This window comes from Hemitrygon akajei, chromosome 17 (assembly GCF_048418815.1).
Source record: "Hemitrygon akajei chromosome 17, sHemAka1.3, whole genome shotgun sequence".
NCBI classification, from domain to species: Eukaryota; Metazoa; Chordata; class Chondrichthyes; order Myliobatiformes; family Dasyatidae; genus Hemitrygon; species Hemitrygon akajei.
Window position 1 is genome coordinate 67,566,218 of NC_133140.1, and position 25,453 is coordinate 67,591,670.

The window sequence follows — 25,453 nt, forward strand, 5'->3', positions numbered from 1 at the left end:
CAATAGAAAATACTCCGGTGAACTAAATGCACCTCCCCTAGATCAAGATGCCCACAATATCTATCCTTTGTTTGACATGCAGTGGAGCAACACAAATGAGTGGCACTCAAAGAGATAAGTGAAATGATACTTTTGACTGTATTAAGCAATGGCTCAGTCAATTGCGTTGCTGAAAACAGACTCAGAATTGGGTTTAATATCATTGGCTTATGTTGTGAAATTTGTTGTTATGCAGCAGCTGTACATTGCCATAAATACAAAGAATTACAGTAAGAAGTATATACATATTTTAAGTTAAATTACATAAGTAGTGCAAAAAGAGAAAAAAAATGTAGTGCGGTAGTGTTCGTGAGTTCAATGTCCGTTCAGAAACCTGATGGCAGAGGGAAAGAAGCTGTTTCTGAATCGCTGAATGTGTGTCTTCAGGCTCCTGCCTAATGCACCGGTAAAAATCAAATCCAGTAGTAGTAGCAGTTGTGTGGCCACTTGAGTCGCGTATGATGTTCTCCTAGGGGGTTGTCTATTAGTGGGTCTTCAGGTGGCTGTTGAGGCCGATCCAAAATCCACAAAAACTTCCTCTGGGATGTTAACGGAGTATGCCTTACGTGACTTTGTCTAATGTGTGGAGGCTGATACAAGGGCCATCACAACACGGTCCTTGACAGCTCAGGGGTTAGGGATGTGATACAACTGGGGCTCTTCTCTACTGTCTTTGTGATGTGCAATCATCTTCCACCAGCTCCACTGTTAAGGTCTTAATTGGGTTGCTCTTTGTCGGGAACCTCGCCCTTGACCTTACTGCCATGAGTGACCCCACCAGGAGCCAAGTGCAAGATGGCTAATCTCTGGACAGCATCACTCTCAGGAACTCGTAAACCTCTTCACCAGGTCAGGGTAACAATCCTCAGAGAGCCAATCCAATAGGAATACCCAACCTATGCTATCTCATATATGACCTGTCTATACCTCAACAAGGCTTACCAATTGTTTTTCAAAGTTTAAAGCAAAAAGTAAATTTATTATTAATGTATATACCATCATATACTACCCTGAGATTCATTTTCCTGCAGATATTCACAGTGGAACAAAGAAGCCCAATAGAATCAATAAAGCATTATATACCAAGACTGACAAACAACCAATAGGTTTGTAATCAGATCAGAGTAGAGGTGAGTGAAGTTATCCATGCTAGATAACTTTTAAGGATGTAAGCAATACCTTTAGATTTGAGTGTAGAAAAATATTGAATATTAGGCAATGTACTGTACTTTTTATTATTAATACCTTTTTCATAGTAAACTGCATGACTTAACGCTTTAAATTTTATCTTGCTGATTTAACTTTAGAAACTGCAACTCTCGGAGCCTAATCCAATGACTTTCAGATCTGAGAAGTTGGCAACAGTGGCCTGACTGGAATGACTCAATAACCATAGCAGCTGGACAAATGCTTTGCAAGTTGGAATAACTAAGTTTCCAGTGCATTAGCTACTCTAGCATCCCCAGTCCTCCAATCAAGTTTGCAGCCACAGCATGTGAGAGGAAAAAAATGCCGTCCAGAACAAAGCAATTATATGTAATGGGTCAGCCGGTCCTGAAATGCTAACCTGCAATCTGACCATGTGTAGAAAGATCGGGACTGCTGAAGTTACTTATTTTTCTATTTCTAAGGTCTGGCCTGCTGGACAAGTCCCACAGCCTTGCTCTTAGAAACACGTTGCACTGGCAAAGAAGCAAAATCTGATCCAAACTAACAGAAGCTATCCCTTCCGCTGTCATCAACTCATTTGGATTCAACCCATCAAAGATACTCTCTTTGTTCTACCCAAGTATAATCCACTTTCTCTGGTACTGAAAGCTGAAAATAGGAGAGTCTCCAGATGCTGCAAATCCAGAGTAACACACACACAATGCTAGAGGAACTCTGTAGACCAGGCAGCATCTATGGAAAGGATAAAAATACAGGTTCTGATAAAGGATCTCAGCCCCAAACAGCGGGTCTTGATTCTTCATAGATACAGTGAGTTCCTCCAGCATTTCCTGAAAACCAACCAGTTTTCTCTCTATCCCAGATCTGATGAAGGATTAGGGTTAGGGGATATCCATTTGCTTTCCTGCTGAAGTTGTCTGACTTTCTGAATGTCTCCGGCATTTCATAATAACTATTTAAGTTAATTTGACAGCATTCCTCAGCCTGCAACTGGGGACTCGCAATGAAAGTAGCGTTTAAGCTGTTAGCCGGAAACGATAATCAAATTGCTAACGAACACCTGTCAAAATTATGGTTGACTTTACTTCCTAACGGATGCCGATAATCACTCTCTAGGTACAACTGTGCGTCGGTCAATGAGTTACAGGTGCGAAGTTTGTCAGGGTTCATAAAACAAAACATAAAATCCGAGAAACAAATTTATTCCATTTAAGAGAGCGGAGAGAATAAATATCTTATGAAGAAAACTCTAAAAATGCTTTCTCGGACCAAGGAGTACTTCAATCAGAAATGCAGGAGTGAATTATTACGCATGATTTATATTCTTCAATTCTGTCTGGGCTATCTACAACAGTGAGGTTACCGAACATGACTGACAGCGGAATTATCCAATCAAGTTCAGACTGTCCAGGAGTAGCTTTCTTGCTACATGCAGCCATTATATAGATTCATATCACCCCCCCCCCCCCACCCCAACACACGGCCACTGTTTTACTGCCATTTTCCTCACTTTACGCTATGTTTTGATACAGGAGGAACACCGTAACCTTGGCGGTTGCCCGAGGCCTTTACAGGATACCCACCCACCATCAGCAAACTGGTAAAAGTCTGCAGCGGTAACCTGTTCCTTTTAGTTGTGAAATACCCAGTTCAGCAACTGCTCAATCTCGTTTGCGAGTCTGAGAGAGAAAAAAAAGAGGTCCGCGGGAGTTACACTTGCAATTTTCAAAGATATTCGGGGATAAGCTATTATTAAAATTCACTCTACCAAAGTGTAATAATTTCACACTGGAGATATCCCAGCATTATGAAAATTGAATTCTCTTTACAGATTTATAAATGAAGTTCATCTTTTACGGTGAAAAAGGCAAATGTGTAGTCTGATTGGACAGACCCGCACGGCGCTTTTCACTAGATGGTTGACGCCTGCACATAGCGGCGGCGGGAGCATCTTTTTTTAAAATTTAATACTGTTTCAACATCTGATCTCGCAAATTTTGATAATGATATATTTATATCCCCATTCTCACCCAACGTTAACTGATGTTCTATCCTGCCTGGCTTATAAACATTCAATGCTTTAGTTTTTATCTGACTTAAACTTTCTAATGACTGTGTTATTATTCTCATGCGCCAGCCGTTTTTATGAATTCAGGTCAGCTGTTTATTTTAAACAGCTGTGGGTGAGGTGGGCTCCGGGCAAGGGCTTCCAGACAGAACAGGACAAATAATCTGATCGTTCCCGAGCTGTAATCAGCGAGGGAGTTGGTCGGGCGTGTGGACTAGATGCCAGATGTGAACGCGCCTGTCTCCGATTAAAATTATCTGGCTAATATTAGGGTATAGACAGCTGCTGCACGTCGGGGAGGCGTGGATACCTGCTTTCGCCCGCGCATTCTATTACTTTGGCTGCACCCTCTTCCCCAGCAAGACTTTGCGACCCTAACTCTACAACTCTCTCTTATCGCCATTCTAGACGTGGAGGCGGGTGCGCAAGCGAACGATGGACTACGGTAAAAGTTTCTTGAGAGCGCTGGCGGCGGCCCTGTTTTGCTTGCTGACGCTACGGCCACTGTCCGTGGATAGCAGGAGCCTTCGAGTGAAAGTTGGAGACAAGCATGACGTGAGTAATTTTGTGTAAAGGAGAAAACTGATTCAGGAAGGAAAGATGATATTAATCCGTAGCACATGCTGCCGAGTTGTAGTCAGATGATGGATTTCTGATGCTGATGTTTTAAGGTCATAAGCTAACTGTGGACGCAAACCAACACACATCCCCTCCACAGGGAGTGTAACCACAATAGCAGAAATGTATGTTCTTTACAGGCGGGGATCTCTGAATATTTCGTGCGGTGTAGTTACTGAAGGATCTTGCAGGCGGGCTGCATGTGAATCGGTTATTTTAAACGGGATTAAACCACCGCGGGACGCAATGTGTTCTCTTTAGGGAAACTTTTCGGAACGAGAATTTTTTGTTGCAGAATCGCAAACGATGAGTTAAGAATTGTTTGGGGGGGGGGGTTGTAAAATAATGTCCTTGTGCATAAGGCAACACCAAATCCGTGCAGTCTTGTCCGTGAGTTTTCCACTCTCTGGGTAGCAATCAATTCTGGAGCTACCATATGAGATAATTCCGGACTACCGTGTAAAGCGGCTGAGATGGGCTCAGGAACACTTTAAGGCAATTTGCGGAATACGGTAGATCCCCGGAGAATTACACGCTCGGGGCCAAAGTTGGATCACCACAAAGGGACTTGTGTGCTGCAAGTGCTTGTAAATTATACCGAGAACGGGGACTAGGGGAAGATAGATTTGTATGGACAGTTGATGTTTCGGCTCAAGACGCTTCATCTGTACCATTTTATTGTTGGCTCCAGATGGTGGCGTCTGCAGTCCCTGGCATCTCCATCTAAAAAAAAAATCGGTGAAGCTATTGGGGTTCGGTCGAGCTCCTGAAGAACTTCAGTTCCCAAGAAATGTGCACGCGTCATTTTTTTACGACGCCGTGGCGTTCAGAGTAATAATTCACCAGCTTGTCCATTAGGGCGGGGCTGATTTAATTTTCAATATGAATTATCAGGCCAGATGGTTTGCGAAACATAACTGCCAATTCATTATACAGTATGAGCCTCCTTCGCAGATTAATGACAAACAGAGGTGAATATTGAGGACCAGTGTTCCGTAGCGAACGGCATCTAAGCAATGATGTCCACGTTGCTTGCTACAAAACACTTGGAGATCGTTGTCACTCACAAGACATCCAAGGAATCTGAGCCAACCTTTTTAGGGTGCTCTGATGTAGTGGTTGAATTTACCATTAGTTGTGCAATTTGTGTGAGTTCCAATTCCGGTAGCAAATTACGATGAGTAAGTAGATGCTCTAAAGTGAGGAGAAACTGTGCTAATTATGTAATGAAGAGGACATCTTGCTGGGATTATTTAATCATTGACTGTAGCATTGGCGTGCATTAGTAAGGGACAACACCATTCTGGACGAGATAACCTGGTTTAATCCCTTCAGTGCCTCTCCCACATTGTCCAGCGGGGCGGAACACACCCACTGGTGTTTAATTTTAATGTTCTGTTTTGGCATTATAATGTAGTGTTTAGTGTTCCGGCTTTTCCCCACTTTCTTTCCTGTTACTCTGGATTTCCCGCATCTGCAGAATCTCTTGTGTTAGTGCTTGAATTCCCGACTATCCCGTTACTGTCAGAGGACCACATGCGATGCCTTCTCTTCCTGTTCCTACGTCATTCCTCCTGTTCGTTCTTGTGGGCTATTAACATTCAACTCTTTGGAATTCCATCACAGTCCCCAAGCCGCCCCTCCCTCCCAAAGGATAGTCCTTATGACCTACCCTTCTGACAGCCTTTGAATAATTTTTGATCACCTGCTCCGTTACTCAGCAAGTGACATGAGTCAAATATTTTTGAAAAGTGCGATACAATAACAGCTGGCATTTAAATAGTGCCTAAAATTGGTTGTTGTTTAATAATCGTGGTACAAGTGAATATGAATTGCTATAAATAAATATATACCATAGTGATACAAGAGAGGTAGAGTTTGGTGAGGAAATGTCTTGGTTTGATTTTCAAGGTCCTGGGAGAGGGGACCCAGGGTAGTGTATCTAAGTTTGACGATGATACTAAATTGAGTTGAAAAGCAAATTGAGCAGAAGATAGGGAGAGTCTGCAGAGTGATAAAGATAGGTTAAGTGAATGGACAAGGGTCTGGCAGATGGAGTACAATGTTGGTAAATGTGAGGTCATCCACTTTGGAAGGAAAAGTGAAAGAGCAGATTATTATTTAAATGATAAAAAGCTGCAGCATGCTGTTGTGCGGAGGGAGGTGGGAGTGCTTGTGCATGCATCACAAAAGGTTGGTTTGTAGGTGCCGCAGGCTATCAAGAAGGCAAATGGAATGTCCATCTTCATTGCTAGAGGGATTGAATTTAAGAGTAGGGAGGTAATGCTGCAACTGTACAGGGTACTGGTGAGGCCACACGTGGAGTACTTCATGCAGTTCTAGTGTCCTTATTTGAGGAAGGATATATGGCTTTGGAGGCGGTGCAGAGGAGGTTCACTATGTTGATTCCAGAGATGAGGGGATTAGACTATGAGGAGAGATTGAGTTGCCTGGGACTGTACTCACTGAAATTCAGAAGAATGGGAGGAGATCTTATAGAAACATATAAAATTATGAAAGGGATAGATAAGGTAGAGGCAGGGAAGTTGTTCCACTGGTAGGTGAGACTAGAACTAAGGGACATAGTCTCAAGATGCAGGGGAGTAGATTTGGGATGGAGATGAGGAGGAACTGCTTTTCCCAGAGAGTGGTGAATCTGTGGAATTCTCTGCCCATTGAAGTAGTGGAGGCTACGTCAGTAAATAAATTTAAGGCAAGGTTTGATAGATTTTTGCATAGTAGGGGAATTGAGGGTTATGAGGAAAAGGCAGGTAGGTAGAAATGAGTCCATGGTCAGAGCAGCCATGATCTTATTGACTAGCAGAGCAGGGTCGATGGGCCGGATGGCCTACTCCTGCTGCTATTTCTTATATTCTTGTCCTTGCCTGTCTAGTAGAAGAAAGCTAATTCCATCATGTGGTGTGAACAGTTAACAAACAACTCTTCTGTTCTTGATATAGGATGACAAATTGCTTATATCAAACAACAAAAGATTTTTTTTGAGGAAGCAATTCAGTGCCTCAAAGAAATATAAAATGTAATATCATTGCAAGCACTCATGCACAGTTTTTGAGGCGGTTAACACCGAGACGGCCTGGAAAACCTTGGCAGCTGCTATTGTCAATTCAATGCTTCTTCATTAATAGTCTTAAACTCTTTGTGGGGATGCTGGCTGGACATGTTGAACAGGCTGTGTGGTATTTAAAAATAGAGACTGGTAGTCTTGGCCCTCTTCACTGAAGATTTTAATGTCTCACTGCTGAGGAAGGATAACTCACATTATTGAGGAATCTCATCCATTGCCAACTTATACTGGAAAGTTTTGGGTAGTATCTCAGCCAGCTTTTAATGTGTGATGAGAGTGGCCGAAAGTTCTGACAGTGGCTTTTCAAAAACTGGGCTAATAGGAGTTCATGGACAATATTTCTTGTTTTGACAAAGATTCAGAAGACCCCTTTGGACTGGGGGTTCTGAAGATGATATTCAAGTTACTAATTTATCAACACCAACTATGAATGGCAACAGCAAAAATACTTCTATGTTAAAAAAAATGGAGGGAACTCCAAATATACTACTAAATCATGCAGGAATTATTTTGAATGAGGATAAAGAAAATATTTCTGCTGATGGCATAAGTAAGGAATTTCTATGAGATAGTAATAGAAACAAAATAAGGCTATTTATTCCCTTGTGCCTTTCAATGAGATCTTGGATGATTTTCACCTTCGCTCCACTTTCCTGCACTTGTATAATCATTGATTTCCTCAAAACCTAAAAATATCTTTATTTTGTTTTAGTTGGTCTTCAGTCAACAACAGTATATTACACCCAACATTATGTTTTCTAACTTAATAACCTCTTGTCAAAGGCCATTGAAAGTCCAAATGCGTGGCTTCAATTCATTTATCTTTGTCTATTTTCTAAATTACAGTATTAAAAACATCTGAAAGATTTGTCAAAACTGATTTCCCTTTCATAAATTGACTCTGCCCAATTGTATCATTCGTTGACAGATATCCTGTTGTCATTTCTCTCTTATTAGATTCCAATGTTTCCCTTCTAGATGTTAGACTAATTAGTCCATGATTCAATTTCCTCTCTCCTTCCTTCTTAAATAGTGAAGTTTTAATTGCTACCTTTCAACCTGTGTGAACTGATCTAGAATCTATGGATTTGTGAAATATGACAGCTAGTGCATCCACAATCATCACAGCTATCATATGCAAGAGCATCAAGTGCAGATAAATAGCTCCCCGTTACTAATATTTTACTGAAGTTTATGTCTTTGATCTAGTCCTTCATTCTATACGTCTGTCACTTCCAAGACACTTTTGGTGCTTTTTTCACTTAAAAGCAGACACAAATTATTTGTTTAATTTCTTGCCATAAGTCCTGATGAAGGATTTTGATCTGAAACATTGACTATTTATTCCCCTCCTTAGATGCTGCCTGACTTGCTGAGTTCCTCCAGCATTTTGTGTGTGTTGCTCAAGATTTCAAGCAATCTGCAAAATCTCCTCTGTTTGCTTTCTCTGCCTTTTCCTTATTTGCAGCAGTAATTTTTCCTGTTTCAGGCTGTGAGGAATCCACATTAACCTTTATTAATCTTTTCCTTTTTATCTATCTACAAAATCTCCTGCAATATTTAGTGCTTCTCATTTGCCAATATTTTTCCTTTCCTTATTTTATCTGCCTTAGCTAAATCCTGAAAATTTCCTAGTCCTCAGACTTTGATTTTTTTTTTGGTTAAGTTTTAGCTTTATCCTTTGATCTAATAATATCTTTTACTTTTAATGGTCACAGCTGGCTTACTTTTCACATTGGATATTTTTGTCTTAAAGGGATATATGTTACGAGACAGGAAACGTGTGGTGGGTGAGGGCTTGGAATAATAAACCACAACACTTCTTGATTAGCCCTGCGATCAAATAAGGGACTTGACCCTGTCTCCTGTTTGGAATCACCACACTCTTTATGCGTTTTCTTCCTCCCCCCCCCCCCCTTTAACTGGATGTTAAAATGAGTGCCTATCTCACTGGCTTTCCTCAATCTTGAATCTGGCAAGGTAGACTAAATGATAACTTGACATTAGGTCGTATAGTTAGGTAGCGTAACCTGGGGACACGTGGACAAACCTAAAAGCCCACAACAGCTGTTGAATCTGATGCTGGAGCTGTGCCAAATATAGATGATTTTGTTAGTTTTTTTAAATCACTGCATTTAAAACCTCTGACAACTTAACTAGATAATATAATATTCTTAAAAATAATAATCAAAAACCTGGTACAAGTGATTATAAATAATTAAAACATTAAGCTATACTAAAATTATTTTGAACGATAGTTTGCCTTCCTCTTTGCCTCACAATCTGCAGTCGTAAAATCCCCACTGGAGGTCCCATTTTGTGGTTCAGAGCAGAGAACTGATTCCACTACATAATGCTGGACAATCCCAGCAAGACTGCACTTTGCGAGTAGAGAATAGTGAAAGATAAAACGACGTTTGTCCTTCAGTGTACCCTGGTCCTCCGCACTGAAAATCAAGAAAAAATGCCATGAACTGTATCACTAATAATAAACTTAAACACAAGATTCTTCATATGCTGGAAATCCAGAGAAACACGCACTAAATGCTGGAGGGACTCAGCAGGTGAGATGGCATTTAAGGAAATGAATAAACAGTCAACGTTTTGGGCCGAGACCTTCACCGGGAGTGAAAAGGAAGGGTGAAGAAGCCAGAATTAGAATGTAGGGGGAGATGATAGGTACAATCTTGTTCAAGTTAGAAGGTGATAAGTAAAGTTAGGTGGGTAGAGAAGGAGATGATGTGAGCAGCTGGGAGGTAATAGGTGGAAAAGGCAAAAAGCTGCAGAAGATGGGATCTGATAGAGGAGAGTGGACTATGGGAGAAAGGGAACGAGGAGGAGCACCAGGGAGAGGTGATATGCAGTTGAGGAGAAGGGAAGCAGTAAGAGGGGGGCCAGAATGGGGGACTGAAGAAGGGGAGAGGGGGAAATTAGCAGAGGTTTTAGAAATCGATGTTCATGCCCTCAGGTTGGAGCTACCCAGAGACAATATGAGGTGTTGCTCCTCCGACCTGTGGCTTCATCATGACAATAGACGAGGCCATGGACTGACATGTCAGAATGGAAGTGGGGATTGGAATTACAACAGTTGGTCACTGGGAAATCCTGCTGTTTGTGGTTGGAGTGAAGGTGCTCGACAGTGCTGTTCCCCAGCCTATCTCGGTCCCACCAATGTTCAACAGGCTGCATTCTGGATACACAAGACAACCCCAAAAGATCCACAGGTGGAGTGTTGCCTCACCTGGAAGGACTGCTTTGGGAGGTGAGGGAGGAGATGAATGGGTAGGTGTAGCATTTCTCTCACTCTCAGGGTTAAGTGCCAGGAGGAAAATTAGTGGAGAGGGTCAAATGGGCAAGAGAATCAGGGAAGGAGAAATCCCTGTGGAAAGGGAGGAGTGTATGGCAGGGGGGAGGTAAAAATGTGGTTGGTGGTAGGAAACCATTAAAAACGTTCAACAGAATTCAGCTTTTCATGCTTTCCCTGTTTCCCCTACCTACCTGGCTTCACCTATCACCTTATAGCTTGTACTCCTTCTTCTCCCTTTTCAATTCTGGTGAAGGGTCTCAGGCAGAAATGCTGACTGTTTATTCGTTTCCATAAATGCTGCCTGATCTGCTGAGATCCTCCAACAGTTGGTGTGTCCCTCTGATAATAAATCTGATTCTGATTTGAAAGTCCCACAATTATGGCCATTAAAATGGAGTGTCTGTGGTTTCCACTCTGAAGCAGCAACAAAGCTTAGCAAATCTCATGCTTTTTGATAGATAACAAAATTGCACTTCATTTTCTATGTTAAGGATGGTCTGGAATTGAAGATGAGATAATGACCACATTTAAAGTGAAATCTCAAAGACTAATAGTCAAAGTTTTTTTTATTGTAAGCTGCAAATGACCAAATACCCAATGAGATGAAAGTGAATCCATATCAAAAAAGGGAGATGCTGAATTACAGAGTTCTTAAGTGAGTGACAAAGATCAAAGCATAGAGTCTTTAGAGGTGTAATTTGTCTGGTGTATATCCTTTCTGGGGGAAAAAAAGGTCTATTCTGCATTGGTGTTATGCTAAAACCAACATTTGCTTAACTTGGTATTTCTAAATGGATAATACATGTGTATGCAGGGGAAAAGTCAAAGATTCAAGATTCAAAGTGTATTTATTATCAAATCACATATGCAGTATACAACCCTGAAATTCATCTTCCCCACAGACAGTCCCGAAACAAAGAAAACCATGGAACCAACCCGTTCAGAGAAAAACATCAAACCCCATCCCCCCACACGTGAAAAATAAAATTGCACAAAATTTATTTTAAAAAACCGATCAAAAGTACTGAATATAAAACACAAAAGGCATCGTTTCAGTACAATTCAAAAATCGCCCAACAGTAGTCACAAGGAAAAAGCAACCAGAACTAAATCTAGAAATAGAAGACATCGTAAAAACTAAATTAGCGTCCAAACCTACAATCCGTTGCAATTAAACCTAGTTCTGACCCCATCCGCCGACATCATCGAGGGAGAGAAGGTCACTCGAAAGCAAGGACCTTTCCTCGGGAGCAGTAAGCAAGACCGCCACACACAGCTATCTTCTCCAGCAGCAGAGAGCAAGAGCCTGGTAGACAGTGCTGAACACTCACTTGCCTCGATGTTTTCCATCTTCCTAAACGTCGTGAAGTGGAGTCGTTCAGGTTTCCCAGCCTCCATGCTGCATGCTTTGGTTGCAGCCTCATGAAACCCTCTCAGAGACAGCAAAGTGCCAATCACCATATTGACTCAAGATCACACCACCAGCATGTAGATTGCAGGGTTTAACATAAGACATAGGAGCAGAAGTAGGCCATTCAGCCCATTGAGTCTGCTCCGCCATTCATTCATGGGCTGATCCAATTCTTCCAGTCATCCCCTCTCCCCTGCTCTCACCCCATACCCTTTGATGCCCTGGCTAATCAAGAACCTATCTATCGCTGCCTTAAATACACCCAATGACTTGGCCTCCACTGCCGCTCATGGCAACAAATTCCACAGATTTACCACACTCCGTCTAAAGTAATTTCTCCGTATCTCAGTTCTAAAAGGATGCCCTTTAATCCTGAAGTCATGCCCTCTTGTCCTAAAATCCCCTACCATGGGAAGTAACTTGGCCATATCTCATCTGTTCAGACCTTTTAACATTTGGAATGTTTCTATAAGATTCCCCCCTCATTCTCCTGAACTTCAGGGAATACAGCCCAAGAGCTGCCAGACATTCCTTATACAGTAATCCTTTTATTCCTGGAATCATTCTCGGGAATCTTCAATGAACCCTCTCCAATGTCAATTTCTAAAATAAGGAGACCAAACCTGTACACAATACTCCAAGTGTGGTCTCACAAATGCCTTATAGAGCCTCAACATAATGTCCCTGCTCTTTTATTCTATACCTCTAGAAATGAATGCCAACATTACATTCAACTTCTGCACCACCGACTCAACCTGAAGGTTAACCTTTAGGGTATCTTGCACAAGGACTCCCAAGTCCCTTTGCATCTCTGCATTTTGAATTCTCTCCCAATCTAAATAATAGTCTGCCTGTTTATTTCTTCCACCAAAGTGCATGATCATACACTTTCCAATATTGTATTTCATTTGCCACTTCTTTGTCCATTCTCCTAAACTATCTATCTCTCTCTGCAGGCTCTCTGTTTCCTCAATACTACCCGCTCCACTACCTATCTTTGTATCATCGGCAAATTTAGCCACAAATCCATTAATATTGTAGTCCAAATCATTGACATATAGTAGAACCATATCTGAAATTTTTAAAAAGCTGTAAAAGAAGTGAAAGCAATTGCTTTGAGAGTTGTCTTGAGTACGTCACTTTGGTAGCATTGTTTGCTAGTGCTGTCTTCTTTGGAACATGCAGTTCAGTAGAAGGTTGAGTGTTTTTTTTAATCTTTTAAACGTCTGTCCATTGAAAGCATGTTTCCTAACAAGGGCCAAGGTCAAAGGAGCCAAAACCCTGACCAAATATTTTAAATGTGAGCAGACTGATCATAAATGAGTGGGAGTTTTCTGTTGTTCCAATTCACTTAGTTGGTGACTTCTGTGGGTTGCCTGCACGTGAATCGGGCAGCTGTAATTAGATTTTAAAAGGCAAGGGGAATACAGGCATCCTGTGATCAATGGGAAAGCAGACCGGAGAGACTGACCTGCTGCAGACACAGTGCAGCCCACTGACAGAAGCAATTGAACAAGCAGCAGAAAATTGACCATATGTAGTACTTCCTGAAGGTTAATTACCAGATTTTTCCACCCACTCTACAATACTTTATGGTTGAGGTGGATAGCTGGGATGGAAAATGATTCAAGGACCTTTCCTCTGAGCACCTGTGTATCTTTATGGCATAACCGTAAAATCCATATATACAGAACATGTGTGATTACATGTATCAAGTCAGTAAATGACATCATACTACTTGTCCTCCAGCATTGGGAATAGGACTAGCTGTATGCTTACTGGGAACCAATTGTGGTGGTACAGAAAGAGATTGGTGGGATTGATTGTATTGATTTAGATACAATTTTAATCACATACAAAACAAAAAAAGACCTGCAGATAGCAGAGTATGATGACCCATGAGTTTGCTTGCCAGTAATTAGAGTCATAGAACAATACAGCACAGAAACAGGCCCTTCAGCCCATCCAGGCTGTGCCAAACCATTAATCTGCTTAGTCCCTTGACTTGCACCCAGGCCAGAGACCTCAGTAACCATCCCATCCATGTATCTATCCAATTTTTTCTTAAATGTTGAAATTGAACCTACATCCACCACTTGTGCTGGCAGCTCATACCATACTCTCACCACCCTCTGAGTGGAAAAAGCTACCCCCTCATGTTTGCTTTAAACTTATCACCTTCCCCTCTTAACCCATGACCTCTAGTAGTCTCACTCAACCTCAGTGGAAAACGGCTGCTTGCATTTATCCTATCTATAGCCCTCATAATTTTGTATACCTCTATCAAGTTACCCCTCAATCTTTTATGTTCAAGGGAATAAAGTCCTAACCTATTCAATCTTTCCTTATAACTCGGGTCCTCAAGTCCTGGAAACATCCTTGTAAAATTCTCTCTGCACTCTTTCAATTCTATTTACATCTTTCCTGTAGGTAGCTGACCAACATTGGACACAATACCCCAAATTGGGCCTCACGATACAATTTCAAGATTATGCTCCAACTCCTGTACACAGTACATTGTGTCAAGGTGCCAAAAGTTTTCTTTACAACCATATCTACCTTTGATGCCACTTTCAAGGAATCATGGACCTGTGTTCCAATATCCTTCTGTTCTACTAGACCCCTCAATGCCCTACCACTCACGGTGAAAGACCTACCTTGGTTGGCTTCCCAAAGTGCAACACCTCACACTAGGCTGCATTAAATTCTGTTTTCCATTTTTCATCTGTATGTGCAGCATTACTAATTAGTTACCAGTGAATGAAGAGGAGAAAATCAGTTTCTTTCTGGACATCCACATAATATAACATCTGCCACCAATGACCTTTTGGTAGTTTTTATTGTTCTCTTTTTGCTCCTGATTCCAGCATCTGCCATCTCCCATGTCTCCATTCCGTTCAAAAGGTCTGCTGCCAGTCAAACAAGACTAGTCCAGCTTCATTTTGACCTCTGATCTTTCTACAAACTTCAAAGTATTTTATTCCTAATTATTTCTGTTGGTAACTTTCTAACAGCTAAGTGTTGCTAATTATCTGGCATTCCTGCTTTGTGGAATGGAACTGTGACAATTTGGCTTCAATCTTTTGGCAAAAGTTCTGCTCCTAATGAATTATGAAAAATCAGTTAATCCTCCGCTACTTCCACACTAAGTCGCACTCAAGCTGCCGATGGCTTACAGAACAACATCTGCATATTTTAAAAAATTTTCAATAAATGAACATTTTATGCTATTATTTGACAAAATTGAGAGTATAGAAACATTGCTCAGTACAAGTTGAAGGATGGATGTAGCAAATCACAAGAAATCATACATGCCCAAGAAATGAAGATGCATGTATTTAATTCACAATTTATTTCAGTACTTTTCAGAAGAAAACACATGTAGGGCTTGACAGGATTGAAGTAAGGATGACATTTTGTTTGGCTGATATGTCTAGAAAATGGGCTTGCAATTTCAATATCAGCAGATGGCTATTCGGTCCTGTGATAATGAGAAGTTTTCTTCAATCAGAGCACAGTATCTTTGGAACGCTTTACCTAGATGTTTCTTGAGTCTCAGTCTTGGAGTACATTAAAAAAACTGATAGACACAGAGAAAATCAAGAGATATCAGATTAGTGTGGGGAAGTGGTACCAAGGTGAAAGATCAGCCATGACATTGAAAGGTGGACCAGGTTTGAGGGGCAGATTAGTTAACCAACACTCTTATATCTCATGTTCTAGATAAACTATCAGCAAACAAATAAAATCAGATCCAGTAATCACTTATGGTAATTGCACCCCCCCTTCACCATTCAACATTCCCCATTCTCATTTCCCCCTCTCATCTTATCTCCTTACCTGCCCATCACCTCCCTCTGGTGCTCCGCCCACTTTCTTCTTTGGCCTTCTGTGCTCTCCTATCAGATTCCCCCTTCTCCAGCCCTTTACCTCTTTCACCAACCAACTTCCCAGCTCCTTATTTCACCCCTCCCCTCTTCCACTTTCACCTAGTGCCTACTGCCTTGTATTACTGCCTAACCTTTCCCCACCTTCTCTGAATTCTCATCTTTTTCTCCTTCCTGATGAAGGGTCTCAGCCCAAAATGTCGACTGTCTACTCTTTTCCATGGGTCCTGCCTGGCCTGCTGAGCTTCTCCAGCATTTTGTGTGTTTTACTTTGATTTCCAGCATCTGCAGATTTTCTCTTGTTTGAGAATCAAATCCATGTTAATCTTTTCCTTTAAAAGATGTTTGAATTAAAAGCCTGCTGACTGCACCTAATCTTAAAATAACAGCTTGGCAACATTAGTAAATTCAAGGACAGGTTTTTTATTCACTCATGGGATCAGACCAGCAGTGGCAAGGCCAAAAAACTGCTGGAAATGGTGAACAGGAAATGCTGAATGAACTCCAACATTTTCTGTTTTTTTAATTTCAGATATCCAGCATCTGCAGTTTTATTTGCTAGCAAGGCCCGTTTATTCCTCATTCCCTGTTGCCCCTGAGAAGGTCGAGGCAAGGCAACTTCTTAAACCACAGCTATCCTCCTAGAAAATGCACTCTGTCAATATTGAAGCTTACGATATGTTATTTTTGGAAACCAAGTTAATGGAAGAGATTTAAAACTTTCAGTCTTATGCATAGTGTCTCATAGTAGATTTTCTACTTACAAAGCATCTCGCTGAGAAAAAACTTCTCTTTGATACTTCCTACCATATTGTGTTGAACTCTGGGACACTAATTGAGGAAGTCCTGAGGTGTAGCAGCATGCTGGTCTCATTCATCCCTTCTCTAAGGGAAATGTTATAATTATTGCCACTCATGCATTCAGTTTCCTCAGTTCCTTCCTGTGGTGCCTCACTTGTCTCGTAAAAATGTAACTTTTTTTTAACTTCATAGGTTTTCAAAGAAAGTAAGTCTAAACCACAAAGCTCCTTGTTTTGGAGTCAGGGGAGACACCCGCTCAAGGCCATCAATATCTTTGCTTTTTAAATCGCCCACGAAGAACACAGTGTCCTTTGTATTAAAACCTTACCATTACATATTTGCTGATATAACAAACGTCACTGTACTCCCAGAATAATTCATTTTGTCAGTGCTTTAAAATGTTTCCTGCTGCAGTTGGGCACTTTTCCATTACCTTTTAGTTTTACAAGCTGGAATGGTTAGGTTCCACAGACATTGTTACATGTTGTACAGGGAAAACTGTCCCTATAGAGGCCATTTTGATTCCCTGTTGTCAGTGAGATTTCTTATGATCGGTGCCAATCAGAAATTTTGTCACAGCACGTGTGTGACTGAATTTCTAATTTGCACCGATGATAAGAAATGGTGAATGCAGATGTTTGAGAGTTTACGGACAACTGGTGAGAATGCCAGCAGCAGTGTTGACTGATAATAAATAGTTGACACCAGTCCCCTCCCATGTGCGAGAGATCAGCAGTGGACATTCCCTCAGGTAAACAGTGAATGCCTCTGGTAACGCATGCACCAGGAGTGACAAAGGAATGGAGGACGATCACAGGAGATTGCAAGCCTGTGGGTTTAGGGTCACTCTTTATGCTGCTGATGGCAGCTAGCTAAGGCTCAACTTCCACTGCTGCCTGTAAGGAGTTTGCACATTCTACCCATGACAATGTGGGTTTCCTCTGGGTGTTTCGATTTCTCCCACAGTCCAAACATGTACCAGTTGGTACCCATTGGTAAGTTAATTGGTCATTGTAACTTGTCTTCAATCAGGCCAAGATTAAATTGCTGGATTTCTGGTGGTGTGTCTCGAAAGGCTGGAAGGGCCTATTTCACACTGTATCAAATAAAATAAAATAAATAAATAAATGTACAAGATGAATCTGCCTCCACTGGCTGGGAAATTACATGCCGGGGCTTAACAATTAACCTGCAAAAGAATGGGAGACTGTGATCTCCCGATATTGGGAAGTACAGGCTGACAGCTGAAGGTTCTCCTCAGGTTTTATGGGGTTGGTGGTTTTACTTGGGTCTGGGCCAACAACAGAGCTGTCCCAACTTACAGCATCAGATTCTTCCCAACTGGAGACAGACTGAAAGCTACTATCAAAGATCAAAGTAAATTTATAATCAAAGTACATTGTACTACCTTGAGGTTTATTTCTTGCAAGCATTTACAGGAAAATAAAAAAATACAATCAGATTTATGAAAAACTGTGCATAAAAACTGAAAAACAAACAAAATAAGACACATTGTGCAAATAATCGTAAGAGCAAGTAAAAAAATAACACTGAGAACATGAGTTGTAGAGCCCTTGAAAGTGAGTCTCGATTGTGTCAGTTCAGCATTGAAGTGAGAAGTTTTTAATTAACATTTAAGGATAAATTAAAATCTTCTAAACTTCAGTGTTCTTGATATCATACTATCCAAACATTTTAATAGAGCTTTAAAAGTACTAATGTTAAAAACAATGTTATAGGCTTATGTTTTGCTATCAATGTTTATGTTTGGCATAAAATTCTCAAACATTTGATCTTCTGAGATCTGGGAAGAAGGCCTAAGGCTATAGGAAAGATGTGGAAACATATGATCTAATCCTAGATTTAACCAGACTCGGTGAATGATGCAGGAAAGTAAACTTCGCCATGTGCTTCGTCTGGCTCGGAAAAATCCCCCACAGTCACACAAAAAAAACCTGGAGTCTGATCACTAAAGTTGCCAGACCAGAGCTTCTCCATTGTGGCTCTGTTATGTAAGGGTCATTGAAATTGATAATTGGGAATAGTTAAAAACCCCATGAACATAAATCATGTGGCTGCCAGTATTGAATGCTTAGCAAGCTGTTAGTCTTTGCCCATTTATTGCTGAGCAGACCTATTTTCTGTTACTATTAGTATCTTGCACTTTTGAACCGTTTTGACTACATTTTGCATTCTTTCAGGTCCTCCCCATATTCCAGCAAGGTTCCATTTTTATAAACTGTTCATAACCTGGACAGTTCACAAGTCAGAAATGCGACCACAAGCTGGGTTTCCAGGTGGCAGGAGAAGCCTACAGTCCCTTAGCTGCTGGCAAAATATCCTGCTGGTCTCCCTAGTGCTTGATTGTACATCTGGGTTGTTAATAAGTCTGATATTGGTAAACTGGGGACACAGCATTTAAAATTTTCAGATAAGCGAAACATTTTTTTTTTAAACACTATTTCCTGCCTAAGCATTGAGGTAAATGAATTCAGAGGTGTAATTGTAAAATTCCTCTGGTCTAAGAGCAAAATGCAACAGACGCTGGAAATCTGTAAATGAACAGAAAATGTTGAAATGCTGTGTTGACTTGGTGGTGTCTGTGGAGAAGAAATCAGAGTTAATATCAGAGATCTATCACCTTCCACCTAGTTTAACTAGAGGGCACGAAAGATCATTGAGCTGAAACTATCTCTGCATCTTCCTCTACAGATGCTGCTTGACCTGTTGAGTGTTTCCACCTTTTACTGTGCTATTGAAAATTCTGTGGTATGGTACTTTTTTGAAAAACAAGTTCAACAGAGAAAGAGCCGGAAACATAATGGAGGTGAATTTCTGCGGCAAATTTCACCCATTTGTCTTTGATACTTTGTTGATGTATGCAGCTCACAGTGAGAACCCAAAACTTGTTTAGTCCTCTGCTTTTCTGCAGACTATAATGATTCACTCTGGCTCTGTCTTCTAGTCCTGCTGAGTAGCTCTGATACTTTACATTTTTTAAATCCGCCTTTTGTAGTGTTTTGCTGTTGTGGTAGGTTTTCTTTCAGTATCAAAGTCAGAGTTTCATCAGTCAAATTATGGTGGTTAAGGCACAATTGGATGTTACATATTTAGAAACTAAAGCCACCTGCAGAAATGTGGAATGCTATTTGCTAAATTAATAAACTTAATTTCAAACTGTTGTGTATTCAATGGAGAAAGGAGTTGCCCCTTTAACTTTGTATTAGTCCCGTCTGTTCTTTGAGTTCAACAATATTGCCATTCTTCACAGAAAAAAAATATTGCCTTCATCTTGATCAACAGTAAAAGTTGAGCTTATTTTTATATGCACAAGTACAATATATGGACAGGTACAATAAAAAATCTGCTTGTAACAGCATCACAGGAACATATAACCATACCAACAGCGTTCACAAGAAAAATGTAATTGAACATAAATTACACACTTTTTTTACAAAAAAGAAGACAATTTAAAAAAGAGTGGTCCTTTTTAGTGCAGAATGATCAATGTTGTCATATTGATGCTAAACTGTAGTGATTAGGGTTTTGGTTAAAGGGGAGTAGCTGCTCTTGAATCAGGTAGTGTGAGAATTCAGTCTTCTGTACATCCTTCTCAATGGTAGCGGCAGAAAGATTGCAAGGCCTGGATGTTGGGTGACTTTGATACTGGATGTTGCTGCCTTGATGCAGCACCTCCTGTAGATACTAACAATGGTGAGGATATGCAAAGAGGGAATTGAGGCAATGTGGTGTAGGTAAAGGAGGAAATCAGGGCAATGGTTAAGAGGGATATTTAGCTCAAAGTCACAATGTGAAATCTGTATGCATGGAACAAAGAAACACCTAATCACAAGTTAAAGTCACGTGCAGTAAGGATGTAACTGTGACTGTGTGTCTCTTTACAGTAGGTACCTACAGTGGCATGAAAAAGTTTGGGCACTCCGGTCAAAATTTCTGTTACTGTGAATAGCTAAGCGAGTAAAAGATGACTTGATTTCCAAAAGGTATAAAGATGACACATTTCTTTAATATTTTAAGCAAGATTACTTTTTTATTTCCATCTTTTACAGTTTCAAAATAACAAACAGGGAAAAGGGCCTGAAACAAAAGTTTGGGCACCTTGCATGGTCAGTACTTAGTAACACCCCCTTTGGCAAGTATCACAGCTTGTAAACACTTTCTGTAGCCAGCTAAGAGTCTTTTAATTCTTGTTTGGGGGATTTTCACCCATTCTTCCTTGCAAAAGGCTTCTAGTTCTGCGAGATTCTTAGGCCGTCTTGCATGCACTGCTCTTTTGAGATCTATCCGCAGATTTTCAATGATGTTTAGGTGGGGACTGTCAGGGCCATGGCAAAACCTTCAGCTTTGCTCCTCTTGAGGTAGTCCATTGTGGATTTTGAGGTGTGTTTAGGATCATTATCCTGTTGTAGAAGCCATCCTCTTTTCATCTTCAGCTTTGTTAAAGACAGTGTGATGATTGCTTCTAGAATTTGTTGGCATTAAATTGAATTCATTCTTCCCTCTACCAGTGAAATGTTCCCCGTGCCACTGGCTGCAAAACAAGCCCAAAGCATGATCGATCCACCCCCATGCTTATCATTTGGAGAGGTGTTCTTTCCATGAAATTCTGCATCCTTTTTCTATTATAAAAAAATACAAAAAAACTTTTAGAAAAAGTTCTATTTTAACTTCTTCCATCCACAGGACTTGTTTCCAAAATGCACCAGGCTTGTTTAGATGTTCCTTTGCAAACTTCTGATGCTGAATTCTGACACAATGAGCAAAGGTATGTTTGGAGAAAAGTGTTTACAGACTGTGATACTTGCCAAAGGGGGGGTTACTAAATACTGACCATGCAGGGTGCCCAAACTTTTGCTTCGGGCCCTTTTCCTTTTTTGTTATTTTGAAACTGTAAAAGATGGAAATAAAAAAGTAATCTTGCTTAAAATATTAAAGAAATGTGTCATCTTTATACCTTTTGGAAATCAGGTCATCTTTTACTCGCTTAGCTATTCACAGTAACAGAAATTTTGACTGGGTGTGCCTGAACTTTTGCATGCCACTGTAATAAAGTGGCCACTGAGTGTATTTCTGTCTGTTTGTGATCTGCTGCTGCTGTAGCCCATCCACTTCAAATTTTGGCGTATTGTGCATTCAGAGATGCTCTTCTGCACACCACTCTTGTAATATGTGGCTGTTTGAATTACTGTCACCTTCCTGTCAGCTTGAAACAGTCTGGCCATCCTCCTTTGACTTCGCTCGTGAACAACGTGTTTTCACCCACAGAACTGCCACTCACTGGATGTTTATTTTTTGTTTCTCACACCATTCTCTTAGAACTCTAGAGCCTGTCATGCATGAAAATCCCAGGAAATTAGCAGTTTCTGAGATACTCAAACCACCCCATCTGGCACCATGGTCACAGTCACTTAGGTCACACTTCCTCACCATTTTGATGTTTACTCTGAACAACAATTGACCATATCTGCACGTTTCTTTTTAATGGATTGAGTTGCTGCCACATGATTGGCTGATTAGATATTTGCATTAACGAGCAGATCTACCTAACAAAATGGCCACTGAGTGTATTTCTAGACTGATGAAATCAAGTTAACAATAACACTGTGGATTAAAGATTAGCTTAATTTGTCACATGTAACACAGTGAAATGTGTCATTTGTGGCAGGTCAAATCAGCGAGGAATGTGTTGGGCAGCTCTCAAGTGCCGTCATACTTCCAGCATGAACATAGCATGCTTGCACGTCATTAACCCTAACAGCACATCTTTGGAAAGTAGGCTTAGAAACAAGAACACCCAGAGGAAACCACATGGTCACGGGGAGAACATATAAGCACTTCACAGGCAGCAGTGGGAATTGAGCTCTGATTGTTGATCATTGGCGCTGTAATAGTGTTATGCTAACCACTACACCACTCTACTGCTCCATGTAAAACACAAAAATTAACTATCAAAGCCATTATACTTATGTAAATATAAAAAGGTTAGTGAAGGTAACTTCAGGTCTTTTAAAGTCAGAAATTGAGTCGAATATTATTGCGAGGCAACACGCGATGCACGTGGAAGGGCATTCAGGACATCACCAACTACAGGACAGCATCACCTGCCTGTGCTGGTGTTGCCTTCCTCCCAGATGTGTTGAATTCCTACACTGGTTTCAAGGCAGAAAATGATGTAGTGGCAATGAAGACCACTCCTCCTCCCGATGACCAGGTGCTGTGTCTTACCGTGGCCGATGTGAGGAAAACTCTATGCAGGGTCAACCCACGGAAGGCTGCTGGACCAGACAATATTCCTGGCAGAATGATCAGAGGATGTGCAGACCAGCTGGCAGATGTTCTCACTGACATCTTCAACATCTCCCTGAGCAGCGCCACCATTCTAACCTGCTTCAAGGCCACCACCATTGTCCCCATGCTGAAGAAGTCTTCAGTGTCCTGCCTCAATGACTACCATCCCATTGCTCTCACATCCATCATCAAGAGGCTCGTCATGAGGCACAACAAGATCCTGCTGCCTCCCTCACTGGACCCCCTGCAGTTCGCGTACCGTTCCAACCACTCAACAGATGACGCCATTGCCACCACCCTCCACCTGGTGCTCACCCATCTGGACAAAAAAGACCCGTACGTTCGAATGTTGTTCATAAACTTCAGTTCAGCATTCAACACAATCATTCCTCAGCACTGATTGGAAAGCTGAAACTGCTGGGCCTGAACACCTCCCTCTGCAACTGGATACTAGACTTCCTGACTGGGAGACCTCAGTCAGTCCGGATCGGAGGCAGCATCCACTGCTGTTCACTCTGCTGACCCACAACTGTGCAGCACTACACAGCTCGAATCACATCATCAGGTTTGCTGATGACATGACCATGGTGGATCTCATCAGCAAGAACAATGAGCCAGCATACAGAGAGGAGGTGCAGCAGCTAACGGACTGGTGCAGAGCCAACAAGCTGTCTCTGAATGTGAGCAAAACAAGACATGGTTGTTTTCTTCATGAGAGCACGAAGCGACCACTCTCCACTGAACATTGACGGCTCCTCCGTTGAGATTGTTAAGAGCGCCAAATTCATGATCGTTAAGAGTGCCATATTTCTTGGTGTTCACTTGGCAGAGAATCTCACCTGGTTCCTCAACACCAGCTACATAGCCAAGAAAGCCCAGTAGCATCTCTGCATCCTCAGAATGCTGAGATAAATCCATCTCCCACCACCCCCCCCCATCCTCACTGCATTCTACAGAGGATGTATCGAGAGCATCCTGAGCAGCTGCTTCACTGCCCGGTTCGGAAATTGCACCATCTCGGATCGCAAGACCCCGCAGCGGATAGTGAGGTCAGCTGAGAAGATCATCGGGGTCTTTCTTCCCGCTATTACAGACATTTACACCACACGCTGCATCTGCAGAGCTAACAGCATTGTGAAGGACCCCACGCACCCCTCACACAAACTCTTCTCCCTCCTGCCATCTGGCAAAAGGTACTGAAGCATTCAGGCTCTCATGACCAGACTGTGCAACAGTTTCTTCCCCCAATCCAACAGACTCCTCAATACCCAGAGTCCAGACTGACATCTACATCATTTATTATTATATTGTAATTTGTCCTCTACTGTGCCTATTATCTTGTTCGTATAATTATTGCACTGCCCTGCACTGTTTAGTGCACTTTATGTACTCCTGTGCAGGTCTGTAGTCTAGCACAGTTTTTATGTTGTTTTACGTAGTCTAGTGTAGCTTGTGCTGTCTCATAGTCTAGTGTAGTTTTGTGTTGTTTCATGTAGCACCAGGGTCCTGGAGGAACGTTGTTTCGTTTTTACTGTGTACTGTACCAGAAGTTTATGGTGGAAATGACAGTAGACTTGATTTGATTTGACTTGATTTGAACAAAGAAATGGGGGGGGGGGGGGAATTAAACACCTACATTGATTCTGTCTTCACAGAGGAGCATACTAAAACCTTTCAGATATATTGGGAAGAGGGGAGAGATAGGGGGAATGTACATTGTGAGGAGGATGCAAAGACCATTTGGGTGAATAGGCAAGTACATGGCAATTCAGCATATACAGTTGTATATAAAGTTTATAAATGTGAGGTTATTGATTTTGTTCCTGAAATCTGAAGGTCAAATTATCATCTAAGTGGTGATTAAAATGGGAAGATGGTAGGCACATTGAAACTTGAGTGTCCTTGAACACCACTTGCTGAAGGTAAGCATTCAGGTACAGCAAGGAAGGCAGGTGATGTGCAGGAAGTAATGGTACCAAGAGATGCAGAATGGGTGGAAATTTGGGCCGGAGAAATGCCAGTTAGAGTTAATCTGGATAAGCGTAAAGTGGTGCATTTTTGGAGGTCAAATGCAAGGGTAAAGTATACAGTAAATGGCATGACCCTTAGGAGCATTGATGTATGGTGGGATCTTAGGATGCAAGTCAATAGCTTCCTGAAAATGGTAACACAAGTACAGCTGGTGGTAAATAAAGTATACAGCACATTTTATTGGTTGGGGCATTAAGTTTAATAGTTAGCAAGTTATGCATTTTTGTCAACAGGGTACTGAAGTAGATATTTAGTCATAATTATATTTGAATAGTGGAGCCAGATTGCATAGCCCACGCTGATTTTCCGTGATTCTATCACCAGTACAGGCAAGAACTGGGAAGAAATATTCCATTTTGTCCACTAGGTGGCAGCATCATTCATCATTTTACCACATCCATCAATGTTCTCAAACTGACACTGCTCAGCCATCTTTTAATTCCCCTTTGCTGTTGTGGCATCTAGCGAGGTGAAAAGTTCTCACTTTACTAGCTAGTGTCACTTTGCTCGATGGAATCTGAATTAGATGATTGAAATTAACTGGAGGTGATCATTGTAATCATGCAAGTTTAAAAGAAAATGCTATGAGCTTTTATGCAAAGTAAAAGCACTGTGGATGCTGGAGGTGAAAATTAAAACAAAAAGAATGTCTTCCTCCAGTTAAAGCATGCTCCAGTTCATATGCTCTACATCACTTAAGGGCCTCAAAGGTGTGATGTTTAGAAAC

General features: G+C 41.3%; 1 protein-coding gene across 4 annotated transcripts in view; it reads left to right on the forward strand.

Moving 5' to 3' along the window:
* The first annotated feature begins 2,676 nt into the window (after window positions 1-2,676).
* Window positions 2,677-25,453, forward strand: part of wfdc1 (WAP four-disulfide core domain 1) — a 49,829-nt gene continuing 27,052 nt past the window's right edge. For 2 of the 4 annotated variants that reach the window (XR_012101936.1, XM_073070327.1), the window contains exon 1: window positions 3,416-3,832. Coding sequence is in view for 3 of the 4 variants with exons in the window: in XM_073070327.1 (XP_072926428.1) it covers window positions 3,713-3,832 (120 nt within the window). In the remaining variant the exon portion in view is untranslated. Of the gene's footprint in view, window positions 2,810-3,349; window positions 3,365-3,415; window positions 3,833-25,453 lie in introns of those variants that run through there. The other 2 variants (XM_073070328.1, XM_073070329.1) reach the window with 2 other exon arrangements.